The sequence below is a fragment of the Hirundo rustica genome, chromosome 15, assembly GCF_015227805.2.
Source record: "Hirundo rustica isolate bHirRus1 chromosome 15, bHirRus1.pri.v3, whole genome shotgun sequence".
In the NCBI taxonomy this organism is placed as follows: Eukaryota; Metazoa; Chordata; class Aves; order Passeriformes; family Hirundinidae; genus Hirundo; species Hirundo rustica.
Window position 1 is genome coordinate 11,937,450 of NC_053464.1, and position 21,823 is coordinate 11,959,272.

At 44.7% G+C, this 21,823-nt stretch overlaps 1 protein-coding gene across 6 annotated transcripts; it reads right to left on the bottom strand.

The window, feature by feature from the left end:
• Positions 1–280: 280 nt before the first annotated feature.
• On the bottom strand, positions 281–21,243 carry SNX8 (sorting nexin 8). 6 transcript variants are annotated; one of them, XM_040079229.2, is made up of 12 exons: positions 21,152–21,209; positions 20,078–20,151; positions 13,388–13,578; positions 12,824–12,941; positions 10,301–10,422; positions 9,851–9,931; positions 8,749–8,909; positions 8,210–8,342; positions 7,053–7,121; positions 6,138–6,287; positions 5,597–5,746; positions 281–4,853 (listed from the first exon to the last, which is right to left on the bottom strand). In XM_040079229.2, the coding sequence occupies exons 2-12, from the start codon at positions 20,109–20,111 to the stop codon at positions 4,740–4,742; spliced, it is 1,323 nt and encodes a 440-aa protein (XP_039935163.1). In that variant the 5' UTR covers positions 20,112–20,151; positions 21,152–21,209; the 3' UTR covers positions 281–4,739. The 6 variants fall into 6 exon arrangements, with proteins under 6 accessions (XP_039935163.1, XP_039935161.1, XP_039935162.1 ...); XM_040079227.1 differs by having other exon boundaries at positions 8,210–8,369; XM_040079228.2 differs by lacking the exon at positions 21,152–21,209 and adding an exon at positions 20,333–20,581 and having other exon boundaries at positions 8,210–8,369.
• Between the last annotated feature and the right edge of the window lie 580 nt (positions 21,244–21,823).

Sequence of the window (21,823 nt, forward strand, 5' to 3'; positions counted from 1 at the left end):
AGGTTTGAACCAGAAACTCCTTCAGGATCCTCCAGCTGAAGGCAGTGTGAGGTTATGGGAGTTAAGAAAACACAAGCCAGAGGTAGATGTACAGTCCTGTCCCAGCCCAGCTTTTACTGTTGCAGTTCCTGCTGTGAAGTCAAACAATTTGAGTATTTCAGGTAAAAATATTTACAACTCCCAGCAGGTTCCTGTTGTAAGGTGCCATCCCTTAGGGCTGAAGGCTTTGTCCCAGGGCAGGAGCAGGAGCTCAGCACTGATGTCAGCCCAACCTAGCACAGTGAACAGCAGAAATTTAATCCAACCATGCCAGAAATAACACATCACATATGTAATTTCTTACACAAGCTTGGTTTTGTTTTTTTCTTTCAAACACTTTTACAGACATGTAACACTTACAGATAGAATCTTGGAATGTAATGTAAGATCTGTAAACATTTCCAGTCTACCAGCTGTAGTAATAGTTTTTTAATTCCTGCATTTGGATAAAGTGCTTCATACATAAGGCTAATTGAGCAAAGCAAAGATACAGGATATTCCAGGCAGGCAAAATTCACACCCTCTGAACTATGTTTTTTTCTTGTCTCCTTCCAGCAGTTTTGAAAAATTTATACCACTCAAAAACATCCTTCTTCATCTGCTCAGCAAGCCACAGCTCAGATTTAGGAGGATGAATTAACATCTTAAAACCTCACTTTTCCTTTTGTGCTGCACACTTATTTACAGAGGTTTTGATACCCACCTCTGCTTCTGATCTGGCAGTGAGGGTTCCTGGCTGCTCTAACAGAGAATGGCTTGGCACAAATAGAATAAGCACAAAAGGACAGGCAGCTTTTACAGAGTGTAGGACCCTACTGCATGGTGGCAAAGGGAATGACTGGCAGCCAATACCTGTTCAATACCTTGGTTTATTTCCTGGTGGAAACTAAATTTTTGGGTGAGAGACAGCATGTGACAATCACACAAAATTACTTTCTATTCCTCCAGGAGTTTGGGTAGGAAAAGAACATCTGTTATCCCCTGTGTGCAGTCAGCTGAGTCCTTTCAGGAAAGTGCTGTCCCCAAGCCTGGAAAGAACTGGGATGTTACTGCTCCGGCTGCCATGAGACTGACATGGTTTAAATAAGTTCTGTTCCCAGCTAGTGATCTTTGTCTTTTAGTAAACAGCACAAACTGAAGAGTGAAAATTAACCTGTTACAAATTCCAGGAATTACACCCTTGCATGGTTAAAGGAGAGTTAAAAGCACAGGAATGTAGCAAGGCACCACTCAACATGTTACAACTTAAGAGGAGCAACTTGCCAGAAGATGGAAGGAGAGGGAAAGGATCAAAGATTTAAGGTATTGTAAATAGAGTTTTGAGCCTTTCAACATGATACTGACAAAAAGCCTGTATATTCCCACTTCACAGCTGGAAGTGGAGAAGCCCTCAGGAGTGACAAAACATAAATCCCTTTTCAGAGAACAGTTTTCAGGCAGCCTTTCAGGGTCTCAGGCGTTGACTGCCCTGGTACCTCCAGGACTGCTCTGACAGACACTGAAGGCTTTTCTACCATCACTCCTTTGAACACATGAAAGTCCCCTGACCTCAGGCACACATAGAAAAGCTTCCATTCACAAAAGCACATTAACACTTTGGCACTGCACCTTACAGGAGCATCGGATCTCAGATAGGCAGCACGCACTCCTCCATTAGTCTGGCTTGGTTAGTGTTTACTGCAGAAGGCAAGAGCATGGAGGTAACTACAACTGTCTTCCCCACATTGGCTAGGGCAGACAGACAGCTGAAGTCAGCTTGATGGATCCTTGGAGTCCCTGCTGCTTCCCTCTGGAGGAAGGAAGCTGTGCTTGATGCTCCAAGTCTGACAGATCCATAAACTGAACATGACAAAGACAGGAAGGAAATCCCTCACACACTGAGGTAAACAAACAGTGCTATTTGCACACTGACCAGTCTCCCAGAAGAAAGGTTTGCAAACTAAGGGTTGTATGAAATAGTGTCTGCATGTGTTTAGGAGTGAGACAGAAGCTTGATAGTCCAGTATGAAATAAACTCTGAACGTGCCAGCAGCTGGATCAGCTTTGAGAATACTGGGCCTCAGTTCTCAAATACCTGGTGAAACAAAAAAAAAAGCCCATCCCCAAATCTCTTCTCAAAGACACAAGGGTTGACAATGGAGGAATGGGATGTTTCTCAGAACCACATAATTTCAGTTTCTTTATAGGTCCTGTGATCTGTCTGTATCATTGTTACAGTCCCTGCACTAGGACTGTACAATTTGTGCTTGAAAGTGAACAGGAAAGAAGAGACAGTCTAAAGCCCTAATGTCATTTTGATGTTTGCTTTTGGGGGGGTTGTTTTTTGATTTTAAATCAAGTTCAAATTTGTGGGTTTTTTCTAAAAGTGGGAAGTGCAAAATTCAATTCAGGCTAGTCCTTTGTAAGCACTCCTATAGAACACTGCCCAGTCAAACAAGTAATATATGAGACCCATCATAAATTATCAGATCTTGCCCCAAAACATACAGTATTTTCTCAGTTTCACTGTTCACCACATCAGGCAAACAAAGATAAATGAGGGAGGATGGGTGCTAAGACTAAGCCAGCCATAACCAGCCAGCACCTTCTGATAATGCCAGGAGCGAAGAGCATGGAAAAGTCTGGTAACTCACTTTCCACACTTGAACCACAAACCATCTTCCTAATCAAGACAAGGTCAAGCAGAAAAACCTGTTGTGCCATGCCTGAGATGATATCTTTTCTGTAACTGGACTGTAGAAACATTTCCCTCCCCTGACAGTTTGCTCCAGCTTGTGAGCAGAATTTCTTCTGCATCGCTTAGGAAATCTCCAGGAGAGAATCAAATCTGTCACAGCCATTTGCAGTTCATCTGTCTCACTGGACAAGGCCCATGTGCAGGAGGAAAGTGAGTTAACATTTGAATTGTTGGAAAAAGCTCTTAATGCATTCTGTACAAGGTTGGCTGCACACTGCTTAAGGCCCAGCACTCAAGGAATTCATCCATAGCACTGTATTTACTCCATTTTGAGGGCTGTGAGTAATGGTTATTCAGTCTCCTGAAACTGGGCAAATAACTTATCCTGCTCCTAGCTGAATAAACTATTCCAGAATTTCCACCTGGGCTAGGAAGATTTTCATGTTGCACTGAACTTCCTAAATTAAAAAAAAAGAAAAAAGAAAAAGAAAAGAAAAAAAAAAAAAAAAAAAAAGATTCTGTGATTGGAGGATTTAAATACACTTCCTGATAATCGGGAAGTTCCCTAGTGGGAAAATACTGTAATGGTTCCAATTTAACATCAAGCACTCATCCTTCTTAATGTGCTTCCTTTTTTACCCATTCGAGGAAAATGCTAAGAAGCCAAGTCACAAATTCCCCTTTGGAAGCTATTTTGGCCCCAGAGAAGTCAGGTTCAGGGAGTCCTGTTCACACAGAGTTTTGCTGCAGACGTTTGCAGTTTGATTATCGGTTTCTCTGGAGGATGTGCACCATTTCCCCTGAGGTAACACGACACGCACGTTCTCCCCCTTTGCCTCCCAAGGGAAAGCCAGTGGAGAATGTTTAGTCCCTTTATCACAACCACAAACCATTCTGAAAGCCCCATTACCAAGGGCTGTGGCATTTTTAGAGATGAGAACTTTCACTTAATTGTCCACTCTCCTTTACAAACACACTGCAATGCTACCCGCAGCCAGGAAGAATGACAGTAACATCCTGATAATACTGAATTTTTGCTAATGAACTTTATCAGCACTGTGTTCCAGCCTGCTGGTGCAACAGGGTACTTCTGATATTACACCAAAGAAAACACCGGCCTTTGGCTCAGCAGCTCTCCAACAGATCTGAACAGCTACTCACCAGGAGGTCAGAACCTCCAGAAGAAATAAACAAGCTACCTTGTAGCTGTTCTGCTCCTGTAGTAGGAGTGGCATACAATTAAGGAGTGTTTTAGTCAATTATTTTCCCATTTATGCCAGGCAAACTCCTCTGAGTTCCAGAACCCAGCTGTCTTTGGCCCCAAACTGAAAAATATGAGCAAGTCCCCAGGCTGCCCTGCAACCGTGAAGGGAAACACACTGACAATACAGTCCATGCAGCACCATCAGGAAAATCCCTGCCACACAGCAGCGCTGACCCCTGCCCAGCTGGGTTACAAAATCCAACCACTTCATTCATTTTGTGCTAAGGTCTAGCAGTAAGAAATCAAATCTAGACACCTACAGTGGGATGGGGGAATGGCTTTCAGCTTTCCTTATGCACACACGTCCCTAACACAGGCCCTCCAAGGTATAAAAAGCAATTTATCGCCACTACAAGCAAGTGCTTCAGCTATCCTGTTCATCTCAGCACTTCAGAGACGTGCAGAGATGTGTCAGCACAGCTGCAGATAAACACGATTGGAGGACTGTTAGTACAAGATGCAGAGGCCTCAGCAACAACACGGCAGCACTCGCTGTGCCAGGCCATATCCCAACCCCATGAGGAGCGTCTGCAGAATAATGAACATCAGCTCTGCCCCAGGGCATTGCAAAATTACAAAATTGTCTCTATAAACATATGTTCTGCCCCACATCCAGTCTGTCTAAATCAGAGAGCAGCTGAAAGCAGCAATATTAAAAAAAAAAAAAAAAAAAAGGAGCTGTTTGGAGGATTCATTGGAGGTAGAGGTCCCACCCCTTCGTTGATTGCCCTTCTTGCTCCATGTGGGATGCTCGGAACATTAATTGGAAAAGAAGTTTCCCTCTGGAGGTGACAGCGGTGGAGTTGGCATACTGCTGGATCCCACGAAAAGGCAGCTCAACTTCGGCTTCAATTCATTCCAAACTTTACTCATCTGTGAGTGGAGAAGGAGAGAAAGCAGACATGACCACACAGCAGGTAACAATCTCACCACACAGAATTTTAGCAGCAGTCTCGGGCACTCAGAAGCACAACACAAATTTGCTGAAGTATTTTCAGGAAGTTCAATGGACCCAGACTGCTCCTGTTCAACCAGTGCTATGTGCAGCTCCATGAACGTTTTTCTGAGCCTTTATGGAAGGGAGACTTCCCTTCATCAAATTCCTTCACTGAAGGGATGGAAGAGAGCTGAAGGAGAAAAGACTTTTCTAATATAACCAAAGCAAGAAAGTCTATATATGTGGAATATTAAAGCCCATATTTAGGGTTTAACAAAAGGGAGCTTCTAAGTTTTAGAGCCAAACCTAGAAAGTTTTCTTGTCACACAATTTCTCTGTAGCTCAACAAAAAAACAGATTAATACAGCAAACATGCATCATTCATTACAGAGTAGAGATTTAATGGTTGGGTCTTTTTCAACTACTCACAGGGTAGGGCCAGCTACAGATGGGAGAAGAAAAGAAGAAAAAAAACTTGCTGCAAGAAGATACCATCTTTTAGAGAGCTTAGAGGCCAACCTTGACCCCCACCCCAAACTGGAAAAACCTCAGATAACTTCCTAAATTATGAGAGAACCCAGCTGCACAGATGATTAGAGGGTGCAGGCCAATGGGTGAAAACAAATCCATTCAAATTGTTATTCATATTTTGGGGAAAAGGACACAGTCTAGAACTCACCTCTTTGTGACCCTGAATCTGGGAGTTGACAAAGGCCCCCAAAATGTGAGATGTGAGAGGCAGGTAGATGTGGATGAGCTGTGTCTCCTGATGCAGGCAATACAGGGAGAAGTAATTCCGCAGCTCCATGGTTATGATCGCGTTTTCTTGCTGAAAGAAGAGGAACTCAGTGACCAGGAAGAGGGTGGGAGAAAGGAGAAACAGGAGAAAACAGCTCTCCTCCCCATACCAGCAATTCAAACACATACCAAAAACCTAAAAAAAGGAGCAGCATTCCCATTTGATGCAACAGGAACTGCCCTTTCCATCATGCAGACTGCTGCTTCCCACAGCTCCTGCAAATGACGTGCTGCCAGAGAGCCAGTAACCAGTGGTGAGGAAAAGTAACACGTTTTCCACGTGGCACAGCGGGTAGCACAGATTTCCCAAAGCACAGGCTCCCCTTTCAGTCCAAAAACTTTCTGCAAATGTGACTGAATTACAGAGCAGCACCATTACAGAGCCCAGTCCCACCCTTTGCTCTCCCAGGTGCCTGCCCTACCTCCACAATCCGAGATTCCAGTTGCTCCACAGATTCTGGCTCTTTGTTCTGCACAGTGGCGCTCATCATCTGCTTCTTCATCATGCTGTACTTGTGCAACGCTCGCTGGTGCTTGTGCAATACCCCCTTCTCGTGCCTTTCACACAGGTCCTTTATGGGAAAAGAAAACAGAAGGTGTGTAGTGGGAGCCAAGAGTCAGCAAACGCAGCCAAGTACATCAGGAACACACACGTGTGGTCACGCTTTGTGTCATTTCTATGCTGAAGATTTTTGATCCTTTGCTTTCAAGAGGGTCAGAAAATGCCAGTAGCTAAGAATTTAAGAAAGAAAACTGCTTGAACCCAGACCAGTGAGCTGAAGAGGCAACCTGGAGAATCACTTCTGCCAACATTGTGGATCTTATCAGGCCTCTTATCTTTTCTGACCTTCTCAGTATTAAGTGCTGGCAATTAATTAAAGTGGTGGCTCAAGTCCTTCAAATTCAGTCCTGGCCTGGGAATGTCAGGAGAGGCTGCCACATACAGCTGACCAGAAGACTAGTATTAACAGAATCCTTTCATTCATAACTGAACTCATGTCTTCATGAGCAAATCAGTAGCAATCTAGTTCACTGCTTTGACTCAAAAGCAGCCAAATCTAATAACAAAATGTTAGCCGATCCACACAGTTTAACCAGTTGTATTTTTGAATTCCTTGCAGAGTTTGCTCTTTGGCAAGCTCTCATCATCAGACAAGCTGATCAGGAAGGCTACAGAGCTCCTTATGGCCAACAGCCACTCCCCTCCCTCTGCCAGATGCCCAGTTTGCCTCTGAACTGGCCCCACAGACAGTTTTCCATCCAGTTGGCGTTACACCCTCTAAAGAGCACAAGCTTGCTCTAAACAACTTTCTTGTTGGCAGAACAGCAGAGCTTACTTTATAGGACTGGAGTAAATCCAGGAAAAGGTTCAACTTCTCCACCACATCATTCTCTTCCTGTTTACCCTAGAAAACAAGGAAAAAGTACATTTTACATAAGCCTGGCATCACAGCCATTCACCCCCACGCACCACGCAGGCTCTCACTGCTCTCTCCAGGGCACATCGGCGCTTACACAACTGCATCAAAAATCTCTGCGATGGCACTGGAGTGTTTAGTCTTCAGTGTGCAGAACAAAGACCTGACTGAGGCAGGAACAGCTTTTCCAACTGACTGATCATTAGAACAAGAGGAGTTGGTTTCACAGGCCTGCGTGTCAGTCCTTTCAGCGCACTCTGCCTGGAATTCCTTGCTCTTGCAGATTCCTCCAATCTTTCATCTTCCCTTCCTACAAGATAACTAATCCATTAAAACTGAATACCTGCATGTTGCCCATAATAGTTCATGCATCAGAAGGCAGAGATGAGACACCAAGACAAATTTCACTACCAGTTTTTTTATTTTATAGAATACTCTTTTCTTCCTGTATCAATAGAGCTCTCTGGAGCGTAAACTCCAGAGAAAGAGACCTGGCCTGACTGATCTACAAAAGCACACTGAGTGTTTTAACACAATGAGATGAAGAGCACTGAAGACAAAACTATTACTTTTCCTTCCCAGACTGGTGTGTTCTCACATCATTCTGACAGTCATTACCACGCTGTACACTTGGACCGGAATGTGGTGCTTCCACCTGAATGATTCTCATGTAATGTTTAAGTACGTGAATGTGAAAATTTGATTCAGAAATAAGTAATTCTAGGTTCTCTGTAGCAGACTAATAAAATGGAACACAGCACTTTTTGGACTCACCCTAGTAGTGAACTTAATGTGTGTAGTAACCATTTAAAATTAAGAAATAAAGCAGGTTTTTCTTTCCTTTCCCTTGCCTGTTACATTTTTTCCCCCCATTTAAACACAGTCCAGGTATTTCACACAAGCTTGAACAAGCAGGCTGTTAGTTAAGGATGTGAGTTTGGACTGCAATCTCCCTCTTAACTCTTGAAAGACTTATGTCCACAGAGCTCATGATTCAAGATGAAATTTAGGGCAACAGTGTACCTCATTCATGTTACACAAAGGAAAAAAAAAAAAGACAAAAGTAAAGGACTCACCTGCTGCACAGCCTTATCTGCCAGAAGTGCAAATTCAACAGACAGACCCTTCAAGGCTTGTTTCAGAGTCCCCCAGGTGTTGTTATTCAAAGCAGCCCAGGAAGGAAGTGGGGTAGTGTCTGAGCCCAAAGCACTGGAAGGAGATAAGCAATGGTCACACCTAGGAGACAAATTCCACTGAGTAGATAAAATTATTTGCAGAGAGCAGTTTCAAATCTGTCTAAATAGCTCACAGCGCTGAGCTACTACTGTCCCATCACAAATGCAGTTAACTGTGTACATACTGGGGAGAGAGACAGTAACACAAGGACCTGAATGTGAAGGTATTTCTGTTTTCTTTCCTCACACTCAGGGAATGCAGCCTTAGTGGAAAGCGTGCATTTCCTTCTTTAATAGAAGGAAAATTGATTATGTCCTACAGCATGCACTGAAATACCCATTTTTACCAGACCGTTTGCAGGTAAACTTTACAAGAGTTTTGAGTTCTAAACCAACAGTAGAAATGTTCACATCAGCAAACCCTGTTCCCCCAAACCTACCTTAGCTCCTTCCCAAATAAGAGGAGGTCGGAGGCGTTATCGATGGCTCGGGAAGCAATCCTCTCCGCACGGTCCCGGAGCTTATAAAAGCTGTTATAAATATTTCTGATCAGCTCCCTGCTGGCAGCAAACTGGGCCTGAATGTCAGCTGGGAGGTAGTCCTGGAGGAGTACAGAGGGATTACTGGTAGATAAATCAGAGGCACAGTCTGCAGAGAGGGACAGGCTTCCCTCCTGTGCTTAATCTCTCCCACTGTGCTCTAACAACTCCGCAGAGATCAGTTTCCCATTTGGGTGCCCAAGTCACATGTCACACAAACAGCCCCAATTTTCAGAGGTATAAAGCGGTTCAAATACTCAATGTAAACAGTTGGCAAAATCTGCAATTCTCCTATGTATTTAAAAGAGGTTTTGTGAAGTTTCAAGCTTACAAGTTCTGATCTGATCCTACTGGTAACTCCCAGCCCAGTAAAGTCGAGCATGAGCTGAAAGTTCAGCTTTTTTTTGACCAGTTTATCACTGGTAAAAGCCTGAATTAAGCTCCAGTTGCAAAACCTTCTGCAAGCATTGCAGGAACCTGAACAACAACCTGCTTTGAAATTGCTCAATGAACACAGTGTACACAGATGTGTACTTAAAACTTGTCATAGCACTAATCACTGGGATAAACAGATATATGGAGAACTTATAACTAACTTTTCCATAACAGTCCAAATTGCTCTCCCACAGGGAGAGGACAACAGACAGAATGAGGGCATGAGCACAAGGGAAAGGCATCAATCCAGACATTAACTCTTAAATTGTGCAATTTGTGCATTTGTTTGTTAGGCAAGTACAAGCAATTACAGAGAAACATGTTCTGAGCAGGATTCGTTGTTTAATCTATATCATATTCATGAGCCAGAATTTAGCTAGGAATATCAGGCCCTTAGGAGTCAAAAGTTTATTTGATCTTTTCAATAAAACTACGAGTCCTTCACACTCTGGAAACAACTGTCTCCTACCTAAGGCCTCCATCACTGCACAAATGCCATAACTGAAGCACCTGGAGAAGAAAGCCATTCAAACCAGAATAACATGTTGCAAGGAATTCATATACATACCTTGGCCTGGGTAGCTAATCTGCAAGTCACAAATTCATCTCCTACTCCCTGGACCAACTCCCTTAGCTTATTCTGTACATCCTGGAGAAAATACAGAATCAAATGAGCATGAAAGAACTATGAAAAACACAGGCAGTTCATGCAGGTCTCAGATGTATTACAGCAGCAAGGCACAACTCAGCAGATGCAGATTTACCCAGGTTAGGTTTAATTTAAGTAAAAGCATAATCTCTGTTCCCCTAAGAACAGTTATAATTTTCAAAATACTACACTCCTGGCACTGAGTGAAATTACCTTCCACTTTCCACTGTGGAAACACCTACTGAGAGGAAATTCCCTTCATCCCAGGGAGCAAAGCCATGTAGGTTAACAGCAATTCTGAATGCTGTGCCCAGCCAGGCAGTTACAGCAAGACTTGCAAGCTCAGGACTATTGCTAACAAACACTCACTGAGCCACTGAAGGACAGAAAGAGTTTCAAGAGCACATCTTCAGAGAAAGGGGGATGTCGAGCCACCAGGTTTATAAATCGCTTCAGCGCTCTCCTCCTCGATTCTATGAACTCGCGATCAGCTGCAGGAAGGAACGTGAAATTGCAATTAACGCCCCTCAGGTTACATCTCAGAAAGAAAAAAGAAAGCACTGCAACAAAAACCAAAGAATGGTTACCTGTAGTCTGTCAGCTCCCAAAACCAGACCTTTCAGACTGACCACCTGAACAAATATTCCATCGAGCGTTCTTTACCTCTTACAAAATCCAGCACACACAGCTACACGTGGTTATTTCCACAGGTCACGTCATGGAGGAAGGACAAACAACCAAACCTAAGGCCTGAAACCTCCACCTACAAACAACAGGCCTACAGAGATTCTTCTTCCTCTGAATCAGTTCCACAGAGGATATTCAGCCTGTCTGGGACTCCTGGGATCAGCATCCATCCTTTTCATGCAAGACATCAAAAATTACTTCTCAAGACTTGCACAGCAATCTGCAGCACATCCATCCAGAGTCTTTACTTGCCAAACTAAAAAAAATTCTGCATGTCTTGCTGAAACAGGAAGATTTTCAATCTGGCAATAACTGCAGCAAGGAATTAAATCAAAGTTCCTGGAGTTTTTCAGGAACAATAAATAAAATCAAAGACGGAAGGAAAAGAAAGCAGAATAGAAAGAAATTAAAGGAATGCTCTTATCCATGGCAATACTCATATCATGAAGGAACTTTACTCTTTTGCCACAGTTTTAAGCTGGCAGTTTGCTGGCTCTGAGGACTCTCAGAGGTGATCCTCAGTACAGCACTGCCCACCAATTCATTTTTCTGCCATTGCGGTTGCAGATCTTGGTTTTGCTTTGCTCACACTTAACCTACACAGACACTTCTGCAGTTTTCTACACACTTCCCACAGGATCTGCCTCAGATGGTTGCTGTCCTCCAAACCAGCAGAGCAGGTCATCCATCTCCACCTGAGAGATGGAGGGGAGCAGACCCCCACTGCGATCCGTGTACCTCCGCAGAGGGGCACACCAAGGGCAAGGCACAGAGCTTTGTCCATCCGGCTCTGGGACTTGCAGGCTCCAAGAGTCACACATCTACACTAATCCATCAAATCCTGCATCTTGCAACAGCATTTGTCAGTCCATTAATCTATGCAGAAACAAGAACTGCCTGTTCCCTTTCCTTCTTCCTGTTTGCAGTTCCCATTAAGCCCACTTCCACAGCTCTTCTATATGCAGTCACTGGACTAAAGGCATCCAACACTCTCTGCCTTATCACAGCTTTGCACTGTATTAGAACTGTTCTCCTTAAACAGTTTGGGAACTAATCCTATCAGGTTTTTTTCCCTAAAGTTATAATATGTGTGGGAAGAAATGCACCAGTGAATGCAGGGAAATATCAACACACCAGCAATGCAAGGAAATAACAGTCCCAGACAAGTGACAGATATTGGGAGCTTCTCTACAGGCATCCTCTGCCCACTGAGATTAATCAGAAAAGGTCTCTTTGCTCACAGATGTTGTATGAAGTGGAAATTCTGGCTGAGAACACTGAATCAAGTTAAATTCACACATGGGTATCACAATCCCTTAAAAAAAGTCTTCACAATTCACATTCCATCATAAAAACATATGACCATTGAAGCTTTTCAGGAGTGTGATTTTGCTTTGCTCCAGTTCACTATACACCCTGCTCTGCTCCCTGTTTACCAATTCTGCTTTACTGGAGCAATACATGGAGTCCTCAGCTGAAATTATTTATTGGAACACAGTGAGCTTGGCACCATGGGCAGGAGAGAAGACACTGAAGAGCTTGTTCTTTCAAAGATAAAGTAATAAACAAGACAGGATCTTATACAGTTACACAACTTTTGAAATAAAGATGCTTAAAACCAGTGTCAATATTTGAGATTAATGAAAACAATGTTTCTGAAGGATCTTTGATATGTTTTCTGTCTTGGGATACTTCTTGGTTCCTAGTCTAACTGCTAAAGTATACTTGAATGAACTGATTCCATTTAGGTTGGAAAAGAACTTTCAAGATCCAGCTGTTCAACTAACACTGCCAAGTCCACCACTAAACAATGACCATCACAACCTGTTTTCCTAAGAAGCAATACCTGCAGCTCTGCCACGCCCTTGTGTAGAATTACACCTAAAATCTTACAAAGAAAAATCATTAGATACTGAAATTCCACAGGAAGAAACCCCACTGAAACTTTGCATTCATATTTCACCTCTAGGAATTCCTAACATGGCAATAATTTACACCTCCAAACAATTATAACCTCAAAGCTGTTGTCTGAGCCAGGCAGAAGCCAAGGCTTTCAATAATTTAAACATTTCCTTCCAACAGTATCACCTTGATGGCTCTTGCAGAAGCCAGGGCTTTTGATCTTTTAAACATTCCTTTCCAACAGCATCACCTTGATGGCACCTGCACGGTGAAGCAAAACCCAAAATGAAGATGCAGCTTTACCTCCCAGCATCCTCTTTGGGGGCAGGGCTGGCACCATGCGATAGGGGAACTTCTGCAGCAGCATCTCGTGGAACACCACGAAGTCGTTGTATCGTCTGTACACCGAGCACTTGAACCGCTGCAGGTGACACAGGGGGACAGGTCAGCGCACAGCTCAGACAGCAGCACCGCCACAATTTTTTTTTTTTTTTGCACTCTCAATACAATTTCTTCACTAGCCCAAAACTAGACTGCAAACTAGTTTGAAATATTCAGCTGCCTACTCTGACATGTTATAAAACCATTCCGTTCTCACTGTCATACACCTGCTTTTGTACAGAGCTCAGGTTCCAAGCAGCTGAACCTGCACACCACCCTTCAGAGCTCAGTTAGATGTTCCATGCTGCACAGGCCCAAGCCAGGAAGGCCCAATGCTGCTGCATTAAAAGTCAACCCACACAACTGGTCTACTTAAAAGCAGCATCACTCAGCACACCTAAATCGCTCAGGACTTTGCCAGCAGAAACTGCACAGACATTCTCAGGAGGATACATTCTCACCAAGCCCAAAGCTTGTTCACATTACCTTGCTGGAAACCTCATATTCCACATGTTTCAGAAAAAGGCCCTTCTTCTCAGGTATAAGCTCCACCTGCACACTATCCTTGCTCAATAGCTCTTGTAGGGTGTGGGAAAGCAGCAGTGGATTTCCCTGGGGCGTCTGCATTAGAAACTGTTCCGGCTCCCTTGGTTCATTTACTGGAGGCTTTGCCAAATCTAGAAGACAAAAAGGGAAAAAAAAAAGTGTAGAGCTGATAAGATATAGTAAAAGAAGTAGCCTTAAAATATTCTCCTCCTTTGCTTGGTGCTCCCAGAGTGGTGCAACACCACCAGAAGCCCAGCCAGGCCACTCCCCTGGGAGGTTATGCTGCTTCACACACGTTCACATGGCCGGTGCCTCCCTGCTCACCAGCACCGCCAATTATATCGAGTCACTGAGACATCTCCACTAAGCAAAGAATCACGGGCCAAATTTGTTCTGTGAATCAGCCAAGAGGCCTGCATTTCCTGTCTGTCCAGCTCCCACCACAGCAGGATCTGCCAAAATGAACGAAACCCTTGCTCAGCACTTCTGGATCCTGCCTAGAACAACTCATGGAAGGAAAGAAAAATGTGTCGTTTTACCCCGCTGCAGAAATTTCATCCATTAATTTTGCACATCATTATGAAGGAAGGAGACACTTAATTTGATATAATTTTATTAAACTCTATGACAGTGTGCTACAGTGAGCATGAATTACAATAATTTACTATGTCAACATGCTTAAGTTCCAAAGCAGAGGGAAAAGGTTCCTACAACTTGACAATTCCTCAATCATAGCAAGCTGTGGCAAAATCTTTCAAGCTTACCTATTCTCTTCCACTGTAGCTAGAAAACAAGCAGCTCTCAACAGTGAATTTGACCATAACTGGGCAGCTTTGGACAGTAACTGATTCTCCGACAGATGCAGAAGTGAAAAAAGATGAGTCTTAAGAATGTGGCCCCAGAGGACAAATGACATCAAAGAAGGGGCAAAGCCGATGACTCAGAGTGTTCTCTTATCAAGTGCCTGACTGCAGCCTGTTATCTCAACCCCACTTCATAACTACATCTATTATGTGACTGCAAACTAAGCTGACATTGTTTTTCAAAACCATCCTTTCTTTTCTACCCATTCCACACACAGAAAACAGAGTGAAAACTGAGGGTACAACCCTGAACTCTCCTCACCCCGCACCTGAGTTCTGCTCTCCAGTCTGGAGCAGGTGGTGGCTTCCTCTCTCCAAGAGGCATACCATGAACCAGCTTTTATAAAGCAAGTCAAATCCACTGATGGAAAGTACCTAGAGCAGCCAGGTAGGATTCATTATCCCTTCCTTGCCATTGTGCAGAAGTTCTTAAATATATCTGCAATTTTGAGAACACAGACAGTAACGCTGCAGAAGCAAGAAGCTTTTCTTTATGCTTGGATACCTAGTTCAAAAAGTTGTTAGCTGGGTAACAGATTAACTCAAGGAAGATAAGAAGTCATATCCTTAACTTGAAAGCCCTGACCTCCTCCTGATAAGGGTTTCCCACCTGCTTCTTCATGTGCCTGATAAATGGGGAAAACAAGCAATCTTTAATTCCTCAGATTTATGACTTCGTAACAGACACTCTGCTATTTGTTCCATAAAATGGCTTAATGAAACCAAACCAAATCCTGGACAAATGACCTTATCCCACATGCCTCATCAGGCTTCAGATTCCTGCTAATGTGACTCAGAGAAGCAAGTCTTAACACCTTTGCTTTAATATCACCTGTTAACCCCACCTATGGAGCAGCTCCTAAAAATTTCCAGCTACCTGCCAGAAATTTGCAGTAAAATAATCCAAGCTAATTCAGTGTTGACATGGGATACTGCTGGATGAAGTGACGCCGTCTGTAGAGCACAAGGCATCCTGGATATCCAGAGCAGCAGTTCTCTGGGTGCCCACCCTCGTAACTCTTGGGTTTAACTGTTCAAGACACACCAATGAAATGTGACACAAGACAGATGTTGTTACTCTTCCAGCGCTTACACACACATCCTTGCAGAGAATTCCAGAGCATTCTGTGCCGCTCAGCCACTGGCTGACGTTGCAGAGGCCTCCCCCAAAGGGGCCTACTCAAAATGCACCCCAACTAACTCCCCAAGCAGTGCCAATCTGTACTAACACAACATCTCCTCCTGCCTATTGAGTCACTGTCTCTGCTTGCCACCTTTCTGCTGGACAACCAACAGCACAAACCAGTCCCTGAACTGGGGCTCAGCATTGTCTGGTAAACTCCTGAAGCTCCAAAGGCAAGAGACAGGTATGAGGAGAAAAGATGTACAGGGTGAAGCATGAAACCCTCAGTGTTTCATCTGCAAATCCCAGAACCAAACTGATGCTGAGGACCCTAAAGTTCATTACGGGTCTGCACCCCATCACCCTGTAACACATCTACAGAGTGATGTCCCACCAGGCAAGACTCCACAGTCCTTGGACAATTCAGCCATGCTGCTCTTATCTTGATAATTCCTCCCCAGTTTTTATCAAGTTATTCTCTAAATTTGCTTTCTAAAAATCACCTACAGGACATGCCTGCTCTTTATCAGCAGTTCACACTCTTGGCTCTCCCTGAAATATTCTTTACATCTCAACCTTGTCTAAATGTGTGAAATCGCACAAACCAGACAACCACGCAAACAAGTTTGAATAATTACTGTTTAATTAATAACCTCAGTGTGTCTGGTATCAACAAGACAGTTACTCAGAGTAAATCTACACCCACAAACACCGCTCTGAGAACACAACAAAATGACTTGGGAACAGCTGTTAACCTGCTTTAGGAAACGCTTATCATGGCATCAACATTAACCCTACAGAGTAATACATACTGGAGCTGTTCTTCAGCCCATTTTTCATTCGAGTTACTAAAGAGCCTATTTGGGAACAGCCTCAAGAGCCCGGGCCAGGAATGGTGGATAATAGTGGGAACTCATTGGTATGAGCTCCTGTGTTCAGCCAGCAAAAGGATTTACATGCATTGTAACAGAACACTTAACGCTTCCCATCACGCACTCTCTGCTGGAGAACAGCTAATTTTGAAAACATTCCCTTTGGTTTCAGCAGATCATTATCTAGCAAAGTTTATATAGAGAGAGCAGCAAGTGGATACAGAAATGAGGTATGGAATGGTTCCCCTGGAACACTGGGAAGCAGACAAAATAAAAATCAGCTTTTTCCTACAAGCTAGGCTTTTGCTACAGCAGTTTGTCAATCTGTTGTCAATAAGATATCAGGAAGTGGCCTGATACAACCGAAAACAAGTTGATATAAAAGTTAAAAATAATACATATAAACATACATATGCAACAAGAAGACAACAAGCACTAAAAGTTTGAAGAAGCATTCAAAGCATGGCCTAGTTTTTGTTTGGTTGTAAAAGAAAACAGCTATGAAAACACTGCATAATACTTTTTCTTTTTTTTTTTTTTTTTTTGGTAACAAGTCAGGTAGCCTTTGGACTGAAGGGAGTTGAGAAACTTAGCCAGAGAACAACTGCAATAGAAAATTTCTCTGCTTCATACCATGTGCTTCATGCTTTAGTTAGTGCTCAACGTTCATTACTCCACTGATACAACCGGGCAGCAATCTGTCCTCCATGGAGTTACCAGTTTCCTCCATCCTAATTTCCAAAATCAGGCATTTATGAAAGCCAGAGCAAATTTCCAAGTACCTGGATAGCTGCACAGAGTTTTCAGGTGTGAGTGAGCACATACAGCAGGGCGATGCCGGGGCTGGAAGCACAGGTGGTAAATCACAACATTGATCTCCCTTCCCTGATTAAGCTCTGTCAATCAAACTTGGAGGCCTTATCTCCATTTTACAGATGGCTGGTGCTACCAACACTTTATTACACCAGGTGCTCATCAGATAAATTTATTAGACATGCTTAAGCAGATGGTGACACAGAATTACTTGTTAAATTAGTAGCACATTTACTAGAAGGAGAAAGAAGACTGTAAGGAAGCAAAACCTTCAGGAAAAACAGCTCAGACCTCTCCTCCATCATCACAGGCCACAGCTGTGCAGAGCAGAGGGGATCCAACCCCCAGGAAGTGCAAGGGAATATGAAAACTGACGGGGTTTGCACACAGATACCTCAGATTTCTCCCTGGAAAAAAAATGGGGGCTCCACTACCAACTCCTGAGCCAGGAGTACTAAAGCAGCAATGTAAATATCATTCATCAGCATTTCCCTTTCCTTTCTGTCTCCTCATGAGAAGCACCAGGAATTATGGAAATGCCTTTCCCCCTTATTGTGTCAAACACATTCCTCCATAATTCCAGAATCCAACATCCACAACAGCTTCCCTGAAAACTGGTGCAGATTTCAACTACAAATTCAAAGATTCCCATCTAAGCTTTTGGGTTTCTTTAAATATTACATAATGTGAAATCCCCTTTAAAAAAAAAAAAAAAAAAAACCACCACAACTTGTTTGGGTTGTTTTGAAGAATTTAAAACCATGCAATTCCTATTCCAAAAGGAGAAAAGCAAAAGAATCAGTCTAACACAAAGTGCTACACAGCTCTGTGTTCAACATGGAAGGCAGGTCTGTATTTCTTACTGGGTACAAGGAAAGTTATCATATTTAGCTTCACTCTAATTAACAGTCTCCTTCCCTCTTCTTCCCAACAATTCCCTTGTAAAAACAAGTTACTCAATGCCAAAACAAGATAAAATAGCACACACTATCGTAAAATTAGATGCTGGGAACAGGCTCCAACATTTTGTTTTTCTCCTTCAAACAAAACAAAAACACCACCACCACAGATGTCAAGTATTTACCCTGCACTAGTTAGCCTGGGTTTTCTGGTTTTGTTTTTTTTTTCCTTTGGTTAGGTTTTCATATTTCCCCTTGTTTTGAGTAGTTTTTTTTTTTTTTTTTGGTGCCGCGGGTAGTTTGGTTTTGGTTTGGGGAGGGGTTTTTTGGTGGTTGTTTGGGGTTTTTTTCCAAGTAAGTTTAAGATAGTTATTCAGTACTTGGTGCTCCTAAAGATGAAACAGAGAAGTTATGCCACAACTCAAAACGAGATGAGACTATTTAAGCTTTATTTAGTAATATTTAAAAAGCACCTGAATTTCTGCAGTCCCCTGCAGCTGTAGGCCTCTTGCTGCTTCTCAAACTACCACAATCCCATACTCCAGCAGGAAAAAAACCCAACACCAACCTGTCACACAGATTTCCTGTATGTAAAGAACTAACCAAAAGCCTATTGCCTTGCTCCTTTAACTACGCAGTTGGATCATCAACCGATTCATCTGATTTCCCCAGTCGGGGAATACAAGGGACACATTCCATTCACAAGCCAGCCGTGAGCCACAGACCCCAGCTGTAGCAAACACAATAAAGTGAGATGCAGCTACTTTGAAGAAATAACAGGATTAGCAGAGAAAAATCCATCGAGGAATGTGCCCTAAGACTACGGAGACAAGAAGTCAAATGCTCACTAGGGCTGGTTCCCAGCTCTCAGTGGATGACTGCTAGGCTATCATTTTTCACAAAGAGGTTGGAAGTGTAAAAATTCACACCCAAAAATGCAACCCAGCAAGCAATAACCCAAACAACTACTCCGGGAAACTTTCACAAGGACATTTTAGCCACGCTACAAAACTGGCAAGTTTCCACAACCAACCGCCCTTATAGAGGTCAAGAATATCCCATGAAAAGAAACAGTTTATCTTTTGTTTTGCTTCTCATCTTCCTTACATGTTTCTCACCCTTCTGATTACAGTGCGGGGAAAACTCGATGTCAGCATTAAAAAACGGCATTCCCACCCCAGACACTACAGCCTCCCAACGGTCTTTTCACACATTTTATAGTTAGAACAAGCTCATTCCTATCCCAAACCCAGCTGAAAAGCAATCATTAAAGCTCTCCTTCTTTTGTACCAATTCCAGGTAAATTTTTCTCCCTCAACCTGCATCAACTCCTGAAACTTGAAGGCTGTGGGGGAAATCAGTGGCCATGTGCAAATTATACGGTCTGTAGCATGTACAGCCCTCCCACGAGCTGCACACAGTTAAAGGTTTACCATCAGAGGAAAAAGAGACACCTCACTCCCCACAAAGCCAACACACCTGGAGCAGTTGTGGCAAAACAGACTCACATGGAAGCAAAAGGAAAAAAAAAGTTATAAAAGCAACTCTGCAAAACTGACTTCTGTATCCTGGATGTTAACGTTTTTTCTTTTCTCTTTGATTGTATTAAAGTACTTTGAACTCTGCTAAATCCCAAAACAAGGCATTTGTATGTGCTCTCATAGGGGAGCATCAGTGATACCTATCAGGACTCTCATTAATCTGGATATTTCAAGCTCCCCAAAACACTCACAGACAAACTGCTGGTCTCCCAGAAAAATTACATATGGGTGTGAAACTTCAAAGATCTCTGAACCTGCATCATGATGCTAGAAATAACAATAAAAAATAACACTGCTGCATTCACAGCATTATTTTTCTTTAGCCAAGATCATTATATACCCTCTCTCAGTGCTCACCATAAAACCTTTGCCAAAGAAAACCAAGTTTTCTAAAGAAGGCTGAGTAGCTCAGAAAGGTACAGAAGCACCATCACCAGAAGTTAATCAGTTCAAGAATACCCTACTTGGAGACATTCTATAAGGCTCCTGAAGCAGATGGTAAATCTATAACAGACATACCTGAGCAAGCTCTCTCTTTGGCACAGTAGGACATTTTTTCCACAAAGGCTGCTGTTCAATTTGTTACATCAGTCCTGGACAGAAATATTCCAAAATAACTTATTTATAAGCATTATCTGCATCAGGAGCATCACAGGCCTAAATTCAGAGTGGATCCTAAATATAATCAACCAAACCATTTTTCCATGCATTAAGTTTAGCTACTAATTTTTCTTTCCAAACTGAGGGGGGGGAAAAAAAAAAAATAGTACGCACAGAGCAGGTACAAAACTTCAGCCACTGCAAAGGGAACTTTAGAGAGCCCTCTAAAAGTTTCCTTGTAAAAGTTTCCTTCGGTTTAGCTGCTAAAGGAGTCTAACATGTTATTCCCTCAATTCACCCAGCTCTCTCCATCTCTCATTTCGCAACTAGCGCCGGCAGTACTCGGCTACAAGTTTCTTCACCCCAGCCCCAGCCGCTCGCTCCGAGAACCGCAGCGCCCGGAGCCGGAGCTTTCCCCGCTGGATGTGCGGCGGGCTGGGCTGGGCTGGGAGCGGGGGCACAGGGACCGCCCGCGCCGCTGCGCGCTGACCCGCGGCGGAACCAGCGCACCTCGGCGGGCGGGGGAGCAGGCACGGAACAAACAATAAATAAAATAAAGTCAGTGCAGCACGCTGGGAGCGCTCGGCCGCGTGACTCCCCACGGGAGAAGTTCAGGACCGCGCCCCGTGCCCGCGCCCAGCCCCGCAGAAGGGCTCGGGGAGCCGAGCGCCCGCGGCCACCGGGGCGATCTCCTGCCGCCCCGCCGGGCAGGTAACCGCAGCGGGCCGGGCACCGCCAGCTGCGCCCCGGCACAGAGAGGGACCCCCGTCAGCCCCCCGAAGGGCAGCGCTGCGGCCCGGCCCTGGGCAGCCGCCGGGCGGGCCGGGGCCGGGGGGGTCCCGCCGCCCCCCGGGGAAGAGGGGAAAGCGGCGGAGCTTCCCCGCAGGTTCTGGCGGGGAGCGCGGCCCCGACCCCGGCGCGGAGCCCCGTCCGCTCCCCGGGCGGGCAGCGCTCGGCGCGGCCCCGCCGCCCGCATCCCGCATCCCCCCGTACCTGCGGCCGTGCCCGCGCCCGCCGTGCCCGCGGGCGGCTCGCCGTCCATCGCGGCCGCGGTCATGTGAGGCCGGGCCGGCCGCCCTCCCCTTCCTCCGCAGCGCCCGCCTGTCAGCGCGGGCGGGGCGGGCGGGCAGAGCCGCCTCCCGCGGGGCCGGGGGCGAGGGGCGCGGGGGCGCGGTGCCCGCCGCCTGCGGCTCCGCCCGCGCCCCGCTCCGCGGGGATCCGTCACACCGCAGCGCTGAGCCATCGTGCCCCGCTCGGGCAGCGCCCCCGGCTCCGGGGCAGCCCGCACGGGCTCCGGCAGGAGCAGCGAGCCGCTGGCGGGATCGCTCCGAGCGCCTCTGAACCGCTTCGGGATTAATAGCGCATCTCTCAAGTATCTTAAAGCGTATAAGAAGTGATCGGCTCATGGGTTTAATACAGGATTATTGGGAAGTATAACTGCTTTACTTTTTGGAATCTGAAAAGGATGGTTGTTGCAAACTTCAGGGAGGCTTTCTGTGCGCCAGGAGAAGTAGATAAACTCTTGAGGCTGTACTTTGGGTTTCCAGTCACACAATCACGGAATCAGTTGGGTCGGAAAAGAGTTTGAAAAGCAATTTGAAATTGAAATGGACGAACACCCCCTTGTCACCCAGACCACGGCACTGAGTGCCACGTCCGCTCTGT

Bases quoted from the DNA above. Each gene is read 5' to 3' on its own strand.
- SNX8 (XM_040079225.1), bottom strand. From the start codon at position 21,215: ATGACCGCGGCCGCGATGGACGGCGAGCCGCCCGCGGGCACGGCGGGC. The intron at 13,579-21,151 runs GTACGGGGGGAT...TTTGTCTTCTAG, and splicing joins GGGCGCGGGCACGGCCGCAG to ATTTGGCAAAGCCTCCAGTA. The intron at 4,854-5,596 runs GTGAGTTCTAGA...CTCCACTCACAG, and splicing joins AGATTCAGGGTCACAAAGAG to ATGAGTAAAGTTTGGAATGA.